This window comes from Geotrypetes seraphini, chromosome 11 (genome assembly GCF_902459505.1).
Source record: "Geotrypetes seraphini chromosome 11, aGeoSer1.1, whole genome shotgun sequence".
Taxonomy (NCBI): Eukaryota; Metazoa; Chordata; class Amphibia; order Gymnophiona; family Dermophiidae; genus Geotrypetes; species Geotrypetes seraphini.
Genome location: NC_047094.1, coordinates 26,663,519 through 26,684,878, shown reverse-complemented (window position 1 = coordinate 26,684,878; position 21,360 = coordinate 26,663,519). Strand labels below are relative to the sequence as shown.

Below are 21,360 nucleotides of genomic sequence, written 5' to 3'. Positions count from 1 at the left end.
GTAAATCGAGACACAACTTCCTCAGATCCCCTTCAGCAGCCTGAGTGCTCTCTAATTTTTTTTCACAGACTTGTTATACTTGCTCCAGGCTGCGATAAATATTTGTCCATACGCTTTCACAGAATAGCTGTAGGAAATTGGAGAGAGACCAATGATTTAATGTTTTCACTGCATCACGTGACCTCTTTTTTTCACTTTTGCACATTTTTATGTTTTGTCTGGTGTATTTTGTCCATTGTTACCCACTTTTAGATAGGATACAAATATACTGGTCCTTTTACTAAGGTGCGCTAGCCGTTTTAGGGCCTGTTTTACAAGCTGCGCAGTAACGGCCCTGAAGCCCATAGAGATTTAAAGGGCTTCAGAGCTGTTGCCGCGCAGCAGCCGCTAGCGCAGCTTTGTAAAACAGGCCCTTAGTGCGTGCTAAACGCTAACGCATCCATAGACTATAATGGACGTATTAGCGCTTGCTAAAACGGCTAGTGTACCTTAGTAAAAAGACCCTTTAGTAAACCATAGACCCCCATATAATGCTGATGTTGGGGTCCAAGACATTTGACCACATTATAAGTGAATCTATGTTATATGGGGGGGGGGTCCAAAGAATAATACTGTAAATAATAGCAAAAAAAAAAGAGGGATTTACCCCTTGACCGCTTTGTAAGCAGTCCCGCATTATATCAAGACACGTTATATAGGGTCTGTGGTGAAATAAATTTTGTATTAAGTTTAGCCTGACTGATCTAAAAATTAGCTAAGTGAAAAAGCTAATATTCTGTGTAGAATATATTTTTCTTCAAAATATGTTTTGTTCTCATTTTTGCTGCTTGTTTGAAATCAGTGTTGAAAAAATGTATGTATTTGGAAACTTTTATGCTTTGTTGGAAGATAATAGCACATACCATGTTTCCCCAAAAATAAGACTTATCCCAAAAATAAGCCCTAGCATCATTTACAGGGTAGGTCTTAATATAATCCCTACCCCCAAAATAAGCCCTAGTCCCTGGATTCGTCGGCAACTCTTCAATCCACTCGCGCCCCGCCCCACCGTGCAGCCGAATCCCTGCTAACCATCCTTTCCTCCCCACCGACTGTGAGCCAGCCCTACCTTCAACCGAAGCAACGTCGGACCGGCTACAGTAACACGGCAGAGTGAAATTCCCAATGGACAAGGCCAGGCAGCCTGTTTAGAGTGCTGCCGGCCCGACGCTGCTTCGGTTGAAGGTAGGGCTCGCGGTCGGCGGGGAGGGAAGGATGGAGGGTCATCAGGAGTTTGTGGGGGCGGGGGGGGTGCTCAAGGTTTCTGCTGCACAAGGGATGGGAGGGAAGGAAGGATAGAAGCTGGGCAAGGCTGCACAAGGGATGGGAGGAAGGGAAAGATATAAGCTGGGTAAACTTCTGTTGCACAGGGGGATGGGAGGGAGGGGAGGAAAGATGCTGCACATGTGGGGGAGAGAAAGGAAAGAGGAAGAATTGGGGTGAAGGAGAGGAAGGGAGAGTTGATCATGTGCATACCCCAAAAATAAGACCTAGTGCCTTTTTTGGGCCCTAAATGAATATAAGACACTCTTATTTTCAGGGAAACACAGTATATATTTTAGGGGGTATGGGGAATAAAAATAGTAGATGTGTGTTACAAGTCTTCAACCTGCAGCGTTTTTTGTTTTTGAATCTAACACAACCACTACATTTTTCTCTTTCTTAGTAGAAAATGTTCTTGAGCATGAGTTCCATTACCTTAGTGTTCCCCCAAATGGCAGTTAAGTGTATAGATGGGATATGCTTTTGGTTCAAATATTTTTCAATTTTATCCTCTAACAGACATACTTTAGGCTCCTTTTATCAAGCCGTGTTAGCAGGGTTAACGTGCGTGATGTTTCATCATGCATTAACCCCCGCACTGGCCTAAAAACTACCGCCTGCTCAAGGGAGGCGGTAGCAGCTAGCGCGGCCAGCGGTTTAGCGCACAGTATTACCACATTAAACCGCTAGCGCGGCTTGATAAAAGGAGCCCTTTGTGTTGAGTAAGGTTTCAAATAATAAATGAAGGGCTGACCCATGACTCAGGCCATTGCATAGTACAGGAAATGTTCATACCAACTCTACAGTGGAGCTTGCAGGGCTGTGATATGCCCTGGAGGAGTTGAAATGAATGGTGGTGATGGATAAAAGATGTTGATATCTACCGGCCTGAAGTGGTACTGATCTCCTCAGAAGAAGCTACTTTCATTCCTCAGTGTAAATGAGACTCCTCATGTCACCTCAGTTTGCTATTTGGGGCCGATTATAAAGAAGGGTGAAAAATTAAGGATTAAATAACACATTCTGTTTTTAGGGTTTTTTTATATGTGATTTTTGTTCTTTTTAACTCTACTTTAGAAAAATAGATGTAGAACCAATGGGTGGAACATAGGTGATGAAAAGCCTTTAATTTATATATATTGGTCAGTACATGAATGAATATGATTTATGTCTTAACATTTTATAGACTACAAAGGGAGCATCTTCCTTCAAGATTATCCGGGGCATTGAAGCTGTTGGTGGCAGCCTCAGGTGTGCAATTCAGTTTTGTTTTTAAGTATAATTTATAGATGCTGTGTCATATAAAATGCTAACTTTTCATTTGTTAGATGTAAGAGAATTCATCATGTTGTCATTCTGACGTGCTTATAGGGAATCTACAAAAACAAGTAAGAAAACATGCCGAACGTGGCTCATGAAATTCTTGTTTAGTAGATTGCCTATAAACATATGTCACAATGACAACATGAATTCTCTTACATCTAACAGGGCCCCATCTGGAGTACCTCCGCACACTTAGAAAAAAGGGGAAGGGCAATTTTGAATGGAGTGGTTCCCAAATATTCTGGAAGTTTGGAAAGAATAATAAAATTAAACCAAACATCATACTGTATCAAACAATTAGTTTTCATTTGATATACCGCCTGAAGCTGTCCCTTCAAATAGTGGTTTACAATATTAATTGCCATTATAAAAGGAGAAAATAAGAAATTGCAAATCAAAAAGGAAAGAGAGGAAGTATAAAATAGAAACATAGAGTATGACGGCAGAAAAGGACCATCGGCCCAACACGTCTACCCACTCAAAAGAACCATCCCCTTAAAAGAACCCTCCCCTTAAAAAGACACTCCCTCTAAGCAATTTCCCTAAGTGAACCCACATGTTTATCCCATCGTTTCTTGAAGTCGAGCACGTTGCTGGGCTCAACTACCTGACGTAGAAGGCCATTCCAGTGATCAACCACCCTTTCGGTGAAGAAGTACTTCCTGATGTCACCATGAAATCTCCCACCCTTGAGTTTGAGCGGATGCCCTCTTGTTGCCATAGGACCCATAAGAAAAAGGATATCTTCCTCCACCTCTGTATAGCCTGTAAGATATTTCTCTATCATGTCTCCCCTCTCTCTGTGTTCTTCGAGAGAATATAACTGCAGCCTGCTTAGACGTTCTTCATATGGGAGATCCTTGAGTCCTGAGACCATCTTAGTGGCCATTTCGCTGAACCAATTCCATTCTCTTCACATCCTTTTGATAATGTGGCCTCCAAAACTGAACACAGTACTTCAGATGAGGTCTCACCATGGACCTGTACAACGGCATTATGACTTCAGGCTTTCGGCTGACAAAACTTCTTCGGATGCAACCCAGCATTTGTCTAGCCTTGGCCGAAGCTTTCTCCACTTGAGTGGCAGTCTTCATATCTTCGCTAATGATTACACCCAGGTCCCGTTCTGCGACAGTTCTTGTTAAGGTTTCACCATTCAGGGTGTATGTTCTGCTGAGGTTACCGCTACCAAGGTGCATAACCTTACACTTTTTGGCATTAAAACTCAGTTGCCAAGTATTAGACCATTGTTCCAGTAAAAGTAGGTCTTGCCTCATAGTGTCATGCACGGTTGCGCTGTCAACCACGTTGCATAGCTTAGCGTCATCGGCGAATAGTGTAATTTTACCTCGAAGTCCCTGAGGCAGGTTTCGTACAAAGATATTAAAAAGTATTGGACCCCAGACCGAGCCCTGCGGCACTCCACTGGTCACTTCTGACGTTTCTGAGGGGGTACCATTTACCACCACCCTCTGAAGTCTACCACTGAGCCAGTCTTTAACCCATGCTGTCAATGTTTCTCCTAGTCCCATCTTTTTCATCTTATTCAATAACCTATGGTGTGGGACACTGTCAAAAGTCTTACTGAAGTCCTAATACACGATATCCAGGGACTCTCCCTTGTCCAGTTGTTCTGTTACCCAGTCAAAGAAGCTTATCAGATTGGATTGACAAGACCTTCCCTTCATGAATCCATGCTGGTGGGGATCCCTCAGCCTCTCGTCATCCAGAATCGTATCCAATCTGTTTTTAATCAATGTTTCCATAAGTTTACACACTATTGATGTGAGACTTACTGGTCTGTAATTTTCAGCCTCTGACCTGCACCCCTTTTTGTGGAGCGGAATAATGTTAGCAGTTTTCCTGTCCAAGGGGACTTTTTCCTTTGTTCGGGGAAAGATTGAAAAGCGCAGTTAATGGCTCTGCCAGGACATCTATCTCTCAGTTCCCGAAGTACGCTGGGGTGTAGATTATCCAGTCCCATGGTTTTGTTCACCTTTAGCCTCGATAGCTCATGGTATACATTGCTCACTGTAAATTCAAAATCCCGGAATGGGTCCACCGAGCACTCCCTTGTTTGCAGCTGCGGTCTGGATCCCGGCACCTCACAGGTAAAGACCGAGCAGAAGTATCCATTGAGTAGTTCGGCTTTGTCTGAGTCTACATAGTTACCATCAGGTTTCCTTAGGCGCACAATCCTGTCTGTGTTCTTTTTTCTGTCGCTAACATACCTGAAAAAGGATTTATCCCCTTTTTTAATATGCCTAGCTATATTTTCTTCCATCTGGAGTTTGGCATTCCTGACTGCTGTCTTAACAGTTCTAGATTTCATCAGATAGGCTTCTTTAGCTTCCGGTCTTCTACCAAATTTCATATATGGTAATGTGAAATCTGGTCTCAAACACATCCTTAAATAAGAACTCTTCAGTCCTTTTTTAAATGTTAGAAAGGTGAAGCGGTAATGAAATCCAGATACACCAAATATTAAAATCATGAATAGTATCTCAGCAGATATGTCAAAAGGATGGTTATAACTAGTTGGTTTTGTTGGGAGGAATGCAATGCTCTCAGGGCAGTATAAGGTAAGATGTGAGAGATAAGCTAGCAAACCTGAATAATGAATCATATCTGCTAATGTTAGAAACTGGGATGTAATTCTGTGAATAATGAGAAGCTAATGTTCTTTTTCAAAAGTGGTATCATATGATCCCAAATTTTTGCACCGCGGATAAGCTTAACCAAAGCCAGATAATAAGGTCTGAATGCCATTGAACAGCGAATTGCAATAGTCCATCAGAGCATGTACTAAAAGAGCTTTTTGAGACAATGATGATTATATCAAATGAATGGTTTTCAACTAAAAGATAACGGAAATATACGCCTTAAACGATAGGTCTAGAGATCATTGAGCATGCCTTTATACTTTTATTTACTGAACAAAGAGTACATTTTGTGTAGTAGATATTATTTTCAACAGATTTTAACCTGCCACTGTCCCGTGGCAGTAAGGGGCAAATTCTATAAACGATGTCCAAGTTGTAGGCAGTGGTAGGCATCCTATTGCTGTCTAACCAGCCAGTCGGGATACATGTTTTCTTTATTTTAAAAAAACCAAGGCAGGCCGCTTTACACTGTAGGCATCTGTCATGGGTGCAGGGAGAGGCGTCGGGATGTTTAAGCTTGCCTAAGGCTAGGCATGGGCATGGTTTCACTCAGAAGTGGACCTTGGGTAAGTTTAAGCAGCCTTAGGCGTCTTCCTAGGTCCGCGTTAGATGCCTAAAATGTAGACCAGCAAAATGCCTACATTTAAAATAGATGCTATCGCTGAGCTGATCGCAGCAAGGAAATCTCCCTGCTGGGATCAGCTGAGCAGCCGCAGCAGGGAACCCCGCACCCCGAAATCAGCCGGCAGGAGGGATGCCCGCTCCCTCCCACCAGAACCCCCGAACCCCCCCAACAAATCCTTCAGCAGGAGGAATGCCCACTCCCTCCTGCCAGAAACCCCCTGCCAAGTCAGCTGGCAGGAGGAATGTCCACTCACTCCCGGCGACACTCCCCCGGCACATCCTAACCAGTAAACCCCTTTCCCCGTACCTTTTAAGATGAAAGTCCAGTTGGCAGATCCGTCACAGCAAAATGGTGGGCCTTCCCCTGGGATGCACTGGGGAGGGCCTAAGGCTCTGATTGGCCTATATGCCTAAGGCTCTCCCATAGGAGGATCCCAGGATGTACTGGGAAGGAGGCCTAAGGCTCTGGTTGGCTCTGAGAGGCCTTAGGCATCTAGGCCAATCAGAGCCTTGAGCCCCTCCCTGGTGAATCCCAGAATGCACTAGGAAGGGGAAGGCCTGCCAGCCAGAGGGTGTATGCATCCCTCCAGCCAGACTTCTATCTTAAAAGATAAAGGGTGGAGGGTACCAGGGGTTCTACAGGTGGTAGGGGGGCTCTGGTTGAGGGGTGTCACCGGGTGGGAGGGAAGTTCCAGAGGGGGGGCGGCAGGAGAGAGTTGGCATCCCTTCTGCCGGGGGATTTCTTGGTGGAGACGGGGTGTCATGATTCCGACAGGAGGAAGTGGGCATTCTTCCTGCCGGGAAATTTGTCGAGGGGTTTTGGTGGGAGGGAGTGGGCATCCCTCCTGCTGGCCGACTTGGTGGGGGGTTTCTGACGGGAGAGAGTAGGCATCCCTCCTGCCGGCCAACTTGGTGGGGGATTCCCTGCCGTAGCCGTTCAGCTGATTGAGGCAGGGGATTCTCTTACCATGATTCTCTATCCAGCACTTGTGACATGGGCGCCAGTTAGAAAATTGGGTCAGTTAGGACAATTGCTATTCTATATAAGACACCGTTGTGCGATTCTCAGCAGCTGCTTAGGCAACTGCTGAGACTGGCATCCTATACAGAATTTCTTCCTGCATTTTCCCATGCTACTTAATCACTAGTGTACTTAAGTTGTTGTATAGTCTTGTACTGTCCAAAATGTTTTCCATTGTGAATGTTGGCTTGTAATCCGTTCTGAGCTACTGGGAGGACGGGATAGAAATCAAAATAAATAGTGGGCAATACCGGTTGCCATGGGATAGTGGCATCTTGTGATTAAACCCTGAAATCTGTTGACAATAATATCTAATGACTTGATACATATGTTATCACACTTGGTTCCATTTTATTATTCCTGACCATGGTTTAGTCATTAAATTTTACAGTGCATAGCCATTAAGAAAGCTATACAGTTACTAGGTTTGAATACAGAACAAAAGAAATGAAATACACAACTGTGTATGGTAGAACTGTGTGGATGCATGTGGCGCATACCTGATGTAATTGTTTTCGATATGTGTGCATGTCTATGGCAGGGGTGTCAAAGTCCTTCCTCGAAGGCTGCAATCCAGTCAGGTTTTCAGGATTTCCCCAATGAATATGCATGAGAACTATTTGCATGCACTGCTTTCATTGAATGCTAATAGATCTCATGCATATTCATTGGAGAAATCCTGAAAACCTGACTGGATTGCAGCCCTCAAGGAGGGACTTTGACACCACTGGTCTATGGGAAGGAGAGCAGAAGCACAATTTGAATGGAGCAAATTCTATAATTGCAGTGTTTTAGCGTATCAGAGTTTCGTTTTGCCTTATGTAAATACATTGGGTTTTTGGGGGGGAGTTGGGAGCCTTATTTCTCTGAAACACTTAGTCTGATCTAGATCTCATTTTAGCACCTGATGTGTCTTTCACCAACTCTGCGCTCAAGCCAAATTTGGTCATAGGTTGGAAAGAATAAAAAGTATTATATTAATCAGACTTTCCTTGTGCAGTGTGACTTCTACAAGGGAAAACATGGTTTACAGTGTGGAGTGTCTGCGTGACTATGTGTAAGTATATTGCTGAATAGCTTAGTGCACGTATATGTTATGATCCCAGCCATTTTGCCTTATCAGATACTCAACCCAACCAATACCTTGGGATAGCCCTCACTGGTCATGATCCCAAACTGGGATAAAATGGACACTGTCTCCATAGTAACCTCTACCCAATAAAGCCTACTTGTGAGAGAATAACAAGATTAGCAGCAAGGTTTATGACAGTGTGTTGCAAACTATGTGCCACGGCAAGATTCCAGGTGTGCTGTGAGATGCCGGTAGGAGGAGAGGCACTGATGCTGGCTGACTGCCTACAGGACGTGCCTCTTGCGGCAAAAGACACCTCCTGTAGACAGCCAGTGCCTCTCCTCTTCTCACGCCCTCCCCCCCCCCCCCCACACACACACAGACATACACACACACAGGCGTAGTAAAAGCAAGATAATTCACAAAAATGAGGTGTAGAGATCTACATATAAAATATAACCAGCATCAAAGAATGATCTCAAACAAAGTCCAAAATGCACAAATAACAGAGAGGAAAAGGTCTCAGTAACCCAGCAAACAATCCAATCAGGATAAATTAGTTTGCACTATCATGTTTCCGGTATCTTTCATTGACCTGAAAAACCTCTTTGTAAAATGCTTTAACTTTTCTTAATTTTTCTTTTTAACTTTATAATTTAGTTGTATGATAAGTTAGGAATAAACAACTTTATAAAAAAAAATTAAAAAAAATTTTAAATCCGAACTTATCTTAAGTATGGTGCACAAGTTCCCTCTGTGAAGTCATCATATCAACATCCACGCCCTCCAGACATGGCACCGGGTTTAGTGTGCCGTGACTTCAAAAGGTTTGCGAGACACTGATCATGACTTCTAAAACAAGTCTTAATTTACGGTTACTGCTGTAGTAGAAAGTAGATACCAGCATCCTACAGGCTATGAGGAGTTAAACCACAGTTTCCTTTGTATATCCTTCACTCATAGTCTCATGGAAAGATTATTCATTATACCTTAGAATTCAAAATTTGAAATCAGTTCTAAAACTGATTTGTTTTTATTTCTTTTTGCTAAATTCAGATAATGGTATTTATGTTCAGGTCTTTATCTGCCGTCATTTACTGTTATGTTACTATGTACTCCCTTTTACAGGGATACTGTCATGGAATATCTGATTAACGTCACCACAGCCCCTGAATTCAGGCCTTGGGAAGTGTCTGACATTCAATCAAAATTGAAGATTGATAAAACAGTAGCCTTTCAGAATCCACAAGTTGGTAAGATATTGCCTCCACTAAAGTGTGAATAAACGAAACTTCAGACAAACAATGTGGGCTGTGGTTTTGTTGAGAGAATCTTGAAACAGAAGTTCTCGCAGGTTTAATAATATCTATAGTACTGGGAAAGACTCTTTTTTTCATTTTATCTTTTTTTTTTACATTATGTTGGGTTGTATATTTTTTTCCCTTTAAACTTGTCTTTGTCCTCTCTTCCTCCAGCCTCTCCTACCCACGTCATAATCTAGCCAGTTTCCCCACTAGTTGTATAACTAGGTTTCAGGTGGCAAATTTTGTGTATCCTGGCATAAGAATTTTTCTGCTCCTGCCTTGAAGTCTGAGTTTTGGGGCTCCTTCAACTAAGCTGTGATAGTGTTTTTAGCGCATGCAGAATTGCCGCACGCGCTAAACCCTTTGCTATGTGGCTAGAACTAACCACCAGCTCAATGCTGGCATTAGCGTCTAGTGCACGTGGCAATTTAGCGCGTGCTAAAACCACTATTGCAGCTTAGTAAAAGGAGCCCTTAGTGACACTTCAGATATCATGCTTTTCATTTTTTGGATACTAATATCTATAACACAGTGGATAGTCTGAGAGGATGGGCAGAACAAAAAGTGATTAAGAAAGCTCAAGGGTTCCTTGAGTGTTTGATAGCTAAGCTGTAGTGCACAAAAATGCAAAATTGTCTATTGGGTGCAGAAAGCTGAGGGAGTAATATATGATATGGATGAGACACTGATATGCATTAAGCAACAGCCAGACTTCAGGGTGATTACTCAGATATCGTAAATAATAATAATTTTTTATTTTTTAATAATTTTTTATTTTGTATACCGCCATACCCATGGAGTTCTAGGCAGCAGATAGATTCAGTACAAACAGTGCAGTTGAAATTGACAACAAATGAGCAAAGCAATTATAAAAGTAACATGCTGGTTATACGTCTAAATTTAAGTGAAGGGAGCAGAGAATACATACAACAAGTACAAGGAATAAGGACATGCATAAATACATGCACCAGAAAGGTATGAATCATGTAAAGAAGTAAACTTTTTTTTCAGGGAGAAGAAAATTCTATTCTAAAATAAAACGTCATAATAAAGGGAGTACCACTAGAAAATATTTATGCTAAAGAGTGGCAGACACATGGATTAGCCTCACAAGGATGGTGATGGAGACAAAAACAGTAGAAGAATTCAAGGTGTGCAATAAGCACAAAAGATCCTTGGTTAGAAAGGATTAGATGACGATAAACTCGGGCCTGAGGTAATGTAATAGGGTATAAATTAGGCAGATGCAAAGGGCCTTCTGTCCTTATCTGCAACCACATGTTGTTTCTGTGATCTTAGACTAGAGCATTCGTTTTGTTTAATGATTTAACAGTAGAAGTGGCTACAGCGGGACTCTTGCTGTTTGTCATACATGATTTTGAAATAAGGTTTATTAGTTTGCTTGCCTTTTATCCTTTAAAATAAATAACAAGGAAAAGAAAATCTTCTAATACACTTCTTTGACTTGCTCCTACAACATTTTTTTCTATAGAAAGTAATTTGTGTTCAACATTGTCTTTAGTTTTCCCCCCTGAATAAAGTTGTGAAGTTGCTCTTTTGATTCACTTGGTAGTCATCAGTTGGCTACATTTTATTAAATGTGTGAATAAACATATGGATAAAGGGAAACCTGTTGATGCAGTGTTTCTAGAGTTTTCAGAACACTTTGGAAAAGGCCCTCATAAGAAACCTGGGGACATTAAAGAGGCATGGGATAGGTTTAAATAGACAGATTTGTAGGTGGTGCAGGGTATAAAATGTTTTTAATAAATTCCATGTCATCTGGCTGTACAATTCTGAACAGTCGGGTGTTTCCTCTCCTTTCAGCAGATGCAGGTAGAGAAAATTGATATTGTCCACTGAGCTTGGCAGTATAACCTGCTCCAGTATTTTCTCTACCTCTAGCAGATGATAGGTTGTTCAGGCTGGCACAAATTACTGCATTACTCCAATCATTTCTTTGTTCTTTTCCATGGCCCTCAAAAGAGCCAGGCAGCATCCAAGGCCTCTATTGCAAGGTGGATCAAGGGGCTATTGATATCCGCTTATATTTTTAGGAATTGTCAGGTGTGTCTGGGGTCAAGAGCTCACTTGACACGGACAAAGGCAAATCTCCCCTCCTCCGAGCAGAGGCTTGGTCGATTGCTCCAGAAGAGATTTGTAGGGTGGCAATGTAGTTGTCACACCGATCCTTTGTGAAACATTACAGGTTGTGACATACTACTCGGGGCTCACTCAGACTTTGGTAGAGCAGTCATTAGGCAGGATTTGTCTTCCCCCCACCACCCAGTAGTTCTGCTTGGGTATATCCCACTTGTTCAGAACAGTATGATCAAATATCAAGGAAGGTGAATTTATATCTTACCTGATCATTTCCTTTCCTTTAGTCATCATACCATTCTGAAACAGGCCCTTGGAAGACTTAAGGCCCTGTATGGCAATTCTTATATCTAAATCTTTAGCAGTTTTCTGGTTTTAAAAAATGTATATATAAGGTCTGAATCTTAGCAGAATTTGATTCTATACCAAAGATCAATCATGCTTTAAGTCCATGTTTCACTGTTGTCTCATTTTATTTCTCATAGTGGAATGTAAAGGACAGCTGTGGTGCTTGTTGGTAGATAGTCTAGATTGCATGTGTCTTAGAGTTATTATCTAAAGTTGTAGCTTAAGAAATAACATTTATAATTTGTGCAAATCTTTTTTTATTTAAACCTTGCAGAATTTGTCATTTTCCAAGTAATTGTAAGCTTTGAGGGGCAATTAATGATCTATTCACCATTGCAGCAAGCAAGAAACTGGTTTCTCAGACCATTTGTTTTCCTTTTATTCACCTTATAGGTGTTCTTGAGAATCTTCATGCAGCAGCTTACCGCAACACGCTTGCTAACTCTATATATGCTCCTGATTTCATGATTGGAAAGTTCACACCGGAGCAGGTAGAAATGCAATATTTTAATCTATGCTTTCAACTAAAAAGAGCACTTTGATATTCCACTACTGGAAGCAAATATACAGTCAAATGGATGTGCTTTTAGGCATCGCCACTGTATTCTTTGTTGTTTTTTTTTAAGTCAGTTTGTCTTTGATTATAAGCACACTACAAAAAAATTAAATTGATAATATATCACACATAGAGATGATAAAATGCATTTTTAAAATATAAGCATTGTGGATAGCTCTGTTATAAGGGAAGAAATGTTTTGAAATATTCACTAGTACACAATACTATGTATGTATCCTTAAGTGCATTTTTTTATTATTTTAATATAGCTACACCAGTTTGTACAGAACAACTTTACAAGTCCTAGAATGGCGCTGGTAGGGCTGGGTATGTATTCAGTTAGTAAGCATACACTTCTCATTATATATAATGGTCTCTGAGAAACTCTTCTATAATCAAGAGAATTATACATTTTATTTTCCCTTATATATAAAATATCTGCTGTTCAAATAGTTGTGGTCTACTTCAACATTTTTTCTGTCATGTTATCTTACTATGGGCCAAGAAGAGAGACCTGAACTGCAAGTCCCATGTGGATACCTTATTACAGAATCCGAAAAATGTAACATTCCTGATGGTTCACTCTATAAAGAAGTCTCAGTTACTTGACATAGCCATGTTTGGACAAAATGTGCATGCCTTATGAGTCCAGATCTCTTGAGGGCAAACGGCCAAGCGCAGACATTTAAGTCTTTGAAGTAGTACACAAATGTAGACATTGTTCCTTTTTCTTTAGCTATTTCCACTGCAAGAGTTTTGGATCCCTGAGGCAGGCATATTATGCCAAAACATGGCCACATTGGATCATAGAAAGTTATATACAGTGTAAACCATCAGGATTATTTATCTTTTTTTGGGCTTCATGTGTCCTTGTGGAACTCTTATATGAGGGTGGTTTGGAAAGTTTGATTTAAAAAAAAAACATGTGTTGAGGAATTTTGAGATTCTTAGATGAGGCATGATCCTGAATTAGTATCTGGGATTAGCATACCTGGATACACATTAAATATTTCTCAACATAGTCTCCATCGCAGCGCGTGTCCAGTTTTTAATGCTTTAAAATAGGTTTTGTCAAATTTTAAAATATATTTGTTTAACTTTTTTTGTTTTAACGAAACTTGATTCTGTGGCCCAGGCCACAGGTTTGAATATTTCTTTTTCTTTGTGCTTCACTACTGGGTTATTTAAGTCTTCTGTAAGACATCATTTAATATTTAGGTGTAAGTCATCCTGTCCTAAAGCAGATTGGAGAGCAATTTCTGAATATCCGAGGTGGTGCTGGTTCTGTTGGTGAAAAGGCCCGTTATCTTGGAGGTAAATCAGGAAGCATGGCTACTGGATGGATTTTTTTTTTTTTTCTTTTTTAAGTTGCTCTTTATGTTTATTGTGAGCTTCTATACCACCATTAATGACTGGGAAATCAATTCAGAGCGGTTTGCATGAGCTTCTGTAAAGGTGTTACAATACAGAGTTACAAAGAGCTTCTGCGAAGTGTTACAATACATGGGCGCTATACAGAATTACATGGGCTCCTTTAGCAGTGTTACAATACAGAGTTATTAATACCAGCGTAATTATGCCATAATCAATCATTTTACTTATAAGCATATGTTTATACCAAATCAATTGTCCTGCAGTTAACTACACAATATTTACACATCTCCTAAGGAGGTTGGCCATTTCCACTAAATGGAAATGTACATGTATCTGTAATCATGTTTTATGTTTATCTTTGAAATATTATCTTCCTCAGAGTAGGCTTCTGGGCTTTGTCGATTTATATCCCTGATATGTTCATCCTATCGTGTTCCTAATTGGGGGGGGGAGGGGAGAGGGAGGATTAGCCAACTGTCTCCTCTACATTGTTTTATTGGCTAAAAGTAGTCTGTGAAGAGGATAATCTTTATCCCTTTCTTAAACTTTACACTTTACTTAACAGACATTGCGCTGGCATTGTGGGGGGTTTGGGGGGTTGTAACCCCCCACATTATACTTAAAACTGAACTTTTTCCCTAAAAAACAGGCAAAAAGTTTGGTTTCAAGTATAATGAGGGGGGTTACAACCCCCCAAACCCCCTCCATCGCCAGCGCGATGTCTGTTAAGTAAAATGGGGGGGTTTCCCACCAACACCCCCCGTCGGAACCCTTTAAAATAGTGCTTTTCTTCGGCGCGCCGTCAACCTTGCGCTCAGTTGTCGGCGCGCCGTTGTCTCGCGCGATTTTGTCTATGAACCGATTTTTACTTTACATGACATTTTTAAGTGTAAGACTGAATACTGCAGAATTCCAAATGTTACAAGAAAACATACTTGCTGAATTGATGTAGGCAATAGGCAGTATGCTGCTTTTTCAAGGACTATGAAAGTGAATGAGCATTTACCTTTTTTAGATATCGCAGCAATTCTTGTGGCTCAGTTCACTGGCAGAGATGTGCTTGGCTTTGCCTGAATGACATTTGACATAGTAATGTTCCTCTTCCTAGCTAGGTTTAAAAAAAATGTAGGAATAACCTTAGAAACTAGCTCATTAAGCATCCAGACTTGTTTTTATTAAAATGACAGTGAATTTTGCTTTTGTGCTGCTGTTTTCTTTTCAGCTGAAGTGCGCACCCAAAATGGTGAGAACCTGGTTCATGGTGCTATTGTAGCTGAAGGAGCTTCAACAGGAAGTGAAGAGGCCAATGCTTTTAATATCCTTCAGCATGTTCTAGGTGCAGGACCTTTCATAAAGAGAGGGAGCGGTGTCGGCAGCAAACTGGTACAGAGTGTAGCCAAAACAACTAGTCAGCCTTTTGACGTAAGTTGCCAGATTTCCTCAATGCCTTGCCTGTTGTGCCATCACACAAATAGTATAAAGAAAATAAGCAATGCTTTTCTTGTACCCCATTATAGATTCTGGCAAGTTCTATAATATATTGAAATAATCCTAGTCAGTCCTAGGGCAGAACGATTTGAAGAATACTGGTTTTAGTGGCTACATTGTGCTATCCCAAGACTAATTCTTGTACAATCCCACTCTGTTCCTGGACTTGTGGGTTATTTTTCCATACTCGCCAGAACTTGTAGGAAGCCTCATTACACAATCTTGAGCCCCTCCCCTCTTACCTCAGTACTGCCCCCCAGGAATTCAGTTTCTTTCCTACAAGCCAGACTGTAGGAGCTTGTCTTCTCTGCTCTTGTTTATTTTCTTTAAATTCAGTCTTTTTGTTCGCAAATTCTGCCCTTGTGCTGCAGATGTTCCCTATGGGGACAGCTCTGGCTGTGAGAGATCACAAACTTTGGGAAAAGTCTATTTCCAGGGGCTGTCTTGGCAGTGCACCCTCTGGACTGCCTGCACTTTTCGGATCAGGGCTCAGGGGCCATTCCCTTGGGAGCTGGCTCACCCCAGGTTTGTTCACTAGGCTTCCATTTCCAGGTGGATCCATATGGCCATTTCCTCCACTTACATAGCGGCCAGAAAGAAGACACACATACCCCCTTGCATTGAGGGTTCATTCTACCAGAGGCATCTTGTCCTCTTGGGCAGAGTTGTCGGCGATCCCTTTGGAGGAGATTTTCAGGGCCGCTACCGTGGTCTACTTTTTTTTTTTTTTTTTTAAAGCCATATAAACCACCAAACAGCTCTAGATTATCAAGTGCAATCTAAACCAATTCTGATTTTACTCCCACCCACTGCATGTAATGCAGATAAATCCACGATTAGCCGAGATTGTTCCTAAATGATATTGTTCTATCAGGTAGACTTATTTTTATAGCATTAATTCTATAACATTTGTGCACTTTATATGATTTTGGTGTGTATTAATGTTTTAAGGCCACGTAAGATTCATGTTCTGGGTATATGGGACGGAAGCAAGGTAGTCTACTAAGGAGAAAATCATATTTGGTCTGTTTTCCCATTAAGAGAGACATTAGTTTTATAGTGACTGCTGTAGTATTTTACTCCTAGCAGAATTCTGCACCCAAAATTAGCAAATTCAACAAGTTTGTCTAAATTTAAACAATATTTTTTGCTAATTATTATCCATATTCCATTTAAAACATATAAAATGTTTTTCTTCTACCTTTTTTTGTCTGTTTTATTTTTCCAACATGTTGTTTCCAGTTTTTTTTTTCTGCTTTCCTGTCATCTGCTAATTCTCATTCAAGTGACTGCTGTCCATTTTGTCTTTTCTACTCTCTCCTGTCTCTCTCCCTCATTAGACCGGCCACAGACATATTGATCATTCCTTTTTAGCACTCTTCTGTCTCTTACCCTTCTCCTCTTTTTCACTTTTCAGCTACCTATCAAATTTCCAACTTCTCTCTCATTCCACATATCATTCCTTCCTCAACCCTCCATTCCATTTCATTTCATCCTCAGTGTATCTCCATTACCATACTTCTACCCTCTGTTATATCTATCCTCTCATCCATTTCCTTGCCACCTATACTCCCCCTCACAGTCTTCCTTTTTCCACCCTTATAGCCCAGCATCTGCTATCTCTTCCTTCCCTCCCCACCCTCATAGCCTAACATCTCCCTATTTCTTCCCTGCTGCACTCTCATCCATGGTCCAGCATTTCTCCCACTCTCTTCCCTCACTCCCATTTCTAGGCATCTCTCCATCACTCTATTCTGCTCTTGGATGCAATATCTCCCTCCTCCCTCCTGTATATCTCTCCCTCCCTCTCATCCACCCCCAAGTTCAACACCTCTCTCTCCCTTCCTTGTGCCCTGCGTCATCTCTCTCTGTCCCCCTCCAAGCACCATCTCTCCCTTCCTCCCCTCCATTATGTGCAGTTTCATTCTCTCCCTTCACCATGCATGTTTCCCTCCCCTCCCCCTGTGCCACCAACTTTCCTCCCTCTCATCCTTTCCCTCCCCCTGTGCCACCAACTTTCCTTCCTCTCCTCCCCTGTACTCTAAGGCTTGCTTCTTTAGGTCATGTTATGGGCAGAGACTGTCACGTGTTGCTAACCTGGAAGCCTCCCCTCTGCCACGTAGATATTTCTGGGTTAGCGACAGGCAGCGTCTAGGAATTGCTGACACAGTTGAGATTCGGCACAGGAAAAGGGAATTGTGTGTGACTGTGAAATTCTGCATTGCGCAGTTGAGCAGAATTCCTCCAGGAGTAATATGACAAAGCTCAGCTCTGTGTCAGAGCAGACAGTTCATAACTGCCTGTTCCAGTTTAATTTTTATTTTTTTTTTAGCATTCATAAGGTATTTATGCTGCATTTCATAGGTTTCAGCGTTCAATGCTAATTACTCTGATTCTGGACTTTTCGGCATTTACACCATATCACAGTCTGCAGCTGCTGGTGATGTAAGTTACTAATTATAATTCACTGTGGGCTGTCATTTTTGAAAATTATTATAATAAACTGAATTCATACACTATGCAGTACATTTTGAATTTGGATGTTTTTGCAATTTTCAATAGCTTGTATAAATATACCTAATGGAAAGGAGAAATAACTTCATCTGCTGTTCTAGGTCATCAAGGTTGCTTTGAACCAAGTCCAAACAATTGCCCAAGGCAACATCACAGAGGCCGATGTCGCAAGAGCCAAGTAAGTGCAAGTGTTATGAATTAAATTGACTGTGGTAAATTTATTATTCCATATACAGTGAAAATAAAATCTTTCCTCATATCTTGAAAAAAATATATATTTCTGTTATATATAATTAAATGGTAGCACCTCATCCCTCTTAGGCTTGTGCTTTTCAGCATATCTTCATGCACTTCAGTGTCATTTGATTTAAAGTTTAGAAAGTTACTTTCAAGTATAAGTGTGGACCTTTAGAGACTGAGAGATGAGTGTAATTTCTTTTGTGTGTGTGTATGTTTGTGTATATCCATTTTTATTGAACTGCAGAGCTCAACTGAAAACAAGATACTTGATGTCACTTGAAACTTCAGATGCATTAGTAAATGAAATTGGCTCTCAAGCATTGGCATCTGGAACGTATACATCACCTACTGCTGCATGTCAACAGATTGACTCTGTAGCCACAGCTGACATTGTAAAAGTAAGTAAATAATATATTAAAACACAGTTTGTACTTGTTAATAAAAGCATTTTGTCTAGAAAGCTATTGAGTGAATTTCTAAAAGATGCTTTACTTTCAGACAAGCCATGCCACATCTACAGCAAAAGTTATTTCAACAGTTTTGAATACATTTGCATTTATTTCCTTAATGAACTGAGAAAAAGGATTTTATTGAGTAAAGGAATTCATTTTAGAATGACTGTGCAGCATGTGCCTATGTAAATTGCAACATTTACACATGTAAATATCAGTTTTTAACATGCTGCTATTTATATTTGTAGATGCTGTGGGGCACACAGATTTTAAGGGAAAGTGGTTTGGCGAAGGCCTAAAAAAAGAAATATATACACTAATACACTGTAACATTGTGGTTAAGGCAGGGGTCGGCAACCTGCGGCTCACGAGCCACTTGCTGCTCTTTCACCATATGGCTATGGCTGCTTCTCTTGCTTCAACAGGTTAGTGGTAGCGATTGCTATAGCTGCCTGCCACTAACCTGGAAGTCTCTCCTCTGCCATGTCCTGTTCTTTGTCAGAACTTCCTGTTTCTGCCTGAAAGGAATGCAACAAAGGAGAGGCTTCTAGGTTAGCGGCAGGCAGCTGTTGGAATCGCCATTGAAACAAGAAAGAGCATAATATTTGTGAGTGGGGTTGGGGGGGGAGGAAATATGTTGCAGGAGGGATGACAGTGGTGAGAGAGTAAGACCCTCCTATCTGTGCCCTTCTCTTCAACTGCCAACTCCACACTCCGTTCCCTTCTGCCTTACTGCACCATATGCTTGGAACAAGCTGCCTGAATCTCTATGGCAGGCTCCATCTCTGGCAGTGTTCAAGGCCCATTTAAAAGCCCACCGCTTTGAGAGTGCTTTCAACTCCAAACTCCTCTCCCCTTGGGTTCTGCATCCCCTACCCTCTATGTCATTTCTATCCAAGTTAGATTGTAAACTCTTCTGAGCAGGGACCATCTATAAATGTGAAAATGTACAGCACTGCGTACGCCTTTCAGTGCTATGTAAGTGATAAACAGTAATAAGTAGTATAGAGGGAGATATAGATAATAGGGTTGGAGGAGAAGGAGAGAAGGTGAATGGGAAGAGAGGAAGAAATGGACATGAAACAACTCTATGTGGAAATACAGTGTCAAAAGCCTCATTAAATTGTTTCTCTTTATGTTCTGTAAGTACCTGAAGTTTTGTTTTTGTGTTAAATGCATATATACCCATATTGCATTAAAAATCATACCTCAAACCCCCTTCTCTACCCATTGTGGCTTTTTGTAAATCTTGGATCAAACATTTAGGATAAAGTGGTTCTTTGCTTTAAAACGGTTGCTAACCCCTGGGTTAAGAGATTGTTCCTTTAACTGCTATCTTCTCTGCTGGTCAGACACACGCACACATGCGTACATGTACAACCCCCATACATACCCAGTAAACACCCCTGCCCACCTCAAACACACACATGCAGAAGCATTGAAAATAATTTTATGAGCCATGTTCTGTGTGCTTTCCCCAGTGGTTCAATTCTGTGCTTTACCATTTTTATCACATACCAAGTTTCCATCCCATTCAGTTAATGAAGAATTATTTTGCTCGCAGACAGATGGACAGACATTTCCAACCCAGCTCCTTCCCCCCATACACATTTTTTTATATAATTGGTTCCTCTTGTACATGCATGAGTCTTGTGAAGTCTGGCTCTTAAGAGATGTAGAGCTTTATGATGCGGCTCTATTTTTTTATGTATCTCTTTATGAAATCACTTCTCCTGCTGTACGTGCCAATAAATACCTCTGTATGTGTTGATGTTCTTGGACATATTTAATAAAAAGGCTTTGTGTTCAGCAGAGGCACTTGTAAAATACTCGGGGAACTGTGAACATCCTGATCTGGATGTCCCAGTTTTCATTTAGACATCCTGTGCAAAATGGGGCTTAAAGTTTCTAATGTGCCGTTTTAATGTTTGATTTTATATATGGGGTAGGCAAACAGCTAATAATACCTTTGAGAAAGGCAAGACAGATAATATGTGCAAAATTCTCAAACAGTTTTGTGTGTGTCTCATTTTGAAGATCCTGCTGGTTTGGTTTATGGCTGACAGCGCAATCAGTAAAATAGGCTGATGGTTCATTTATTTTCTGTCTCCTGTTCCTCATGTGCCACTGTTTTGATTGTGGAATGATATATTAAAAGGGATAATTTAATCACATTTTCTAATAAGTAACTTTGTTTTTCAGGCTGCAAAGATGTTTGTGACTGGCAAGAAATCAATGGCAGTCAGTGGGAACCTAGGGCGAACACCATATTTGGATGAACTATGATTCTGTCAAAAGACTTGAAAATTTTAAAAAATATAAAAAAGTTAATCACAACAGAGTTTAAATATAAATCATTACATTGTTAACTGGCAATGTGTATTCCTGTTTTTATTTATGAAGTTGATATTACTTCTGATCTTGCCCAACAATAATAAAATGTTCTCTCACACCCTTGGATTTATCCATGATTGGTTATAAATTCTGCAACATGGTCATCTTTGCTCACTGACTATGAAATACGAACATATGGTTTCCCAAGAGTAAATTGTACTTCAGAATTATACAAAACGATAAGTGATTTGACTTTGAACTCCCTCTGATGAGCAATTTAAATGAGATGCATGCATATTTATTCCTGAGGGAATTCTGTACAAAAAAAAGTCTAAATTCTATGCTCAATCTTTGAAAATTGTGCACACTTCCCCCTTCCACCATGCTTCAGTTCCCCACCACACCATTCATCTTGATTCAGCACCCACCCCACCCCATGGCATGCAGCTCCTGCAGCCTTTTGTCCCCTTCCCACAGAGCAGACACACCTATACCTCATCCACTTTTTATCCAGCCCTGCCCCTACACACTCACACTCCAACCCCTTTATTTTCAGGCACCACACTCCCTCTCTCTCTTTCTGCCTACCTCCACTGCAAGAGAAAGCTACACAGCTGCACATTAGGCTGTTTCCTCCTCCTCATC

General features: G+C 41.0%; 1 protein-coding gene across 1 annotated transcript in view; it reads left to right on the top strand.

Annotated features, from left to right (window-relative positions):
• The window catches only part of LOC117369085 (cytochrome b-c1 complex subunit 2, mitochondrial), a 33,177-nt gene extending 12,344 nt beyond the window's left edge, over positions 1-20,833 (top strand). The window contains exons 4-14 of the mRNA XM_033963054.1: positions 2,489-2,553; positions 7,934-7,990; positions 9,134-9,258; positions 12,151-12,248; positions 12,583-12,640; positions 13,532-13,627; positions 14,910-15,109; positions 17,540-17,620; positions 17,791-17,867; positions 18,174-18,327; positions 20,584-20,833. Coding sequence (XP_033818945.1) covers positions 2,489-2,553; positions 7,934-7,990; positions 9,134-9,258; positions 12,151-12,248; positions 12,583-12,640; positions 13,532-13,627; positions 14,910-15,109; positions 17,540-17,620; positions 17,791-17,867; positions 18,174-18,327; positions 20,584-20,667 — 1,095 coding nt within the window. The 3' untranslated portion in view covers positions 20,668-20,833. The remainder of the gene's footprint in view (positions 1-2,488; positions 2,554-7,933; positions 7,991-9,133; positions 9,259-12,150; positions 12,249-12,582; positions 12,641-13,531; positions 13,628-14,909; positions 15,110-17,539; positions 17,621-17,790; positions 17,868-18,173; positions 18,328-20,583) is intronic.
• Positions 20,834-21,360: the final 527 nt, after the last annotated feature.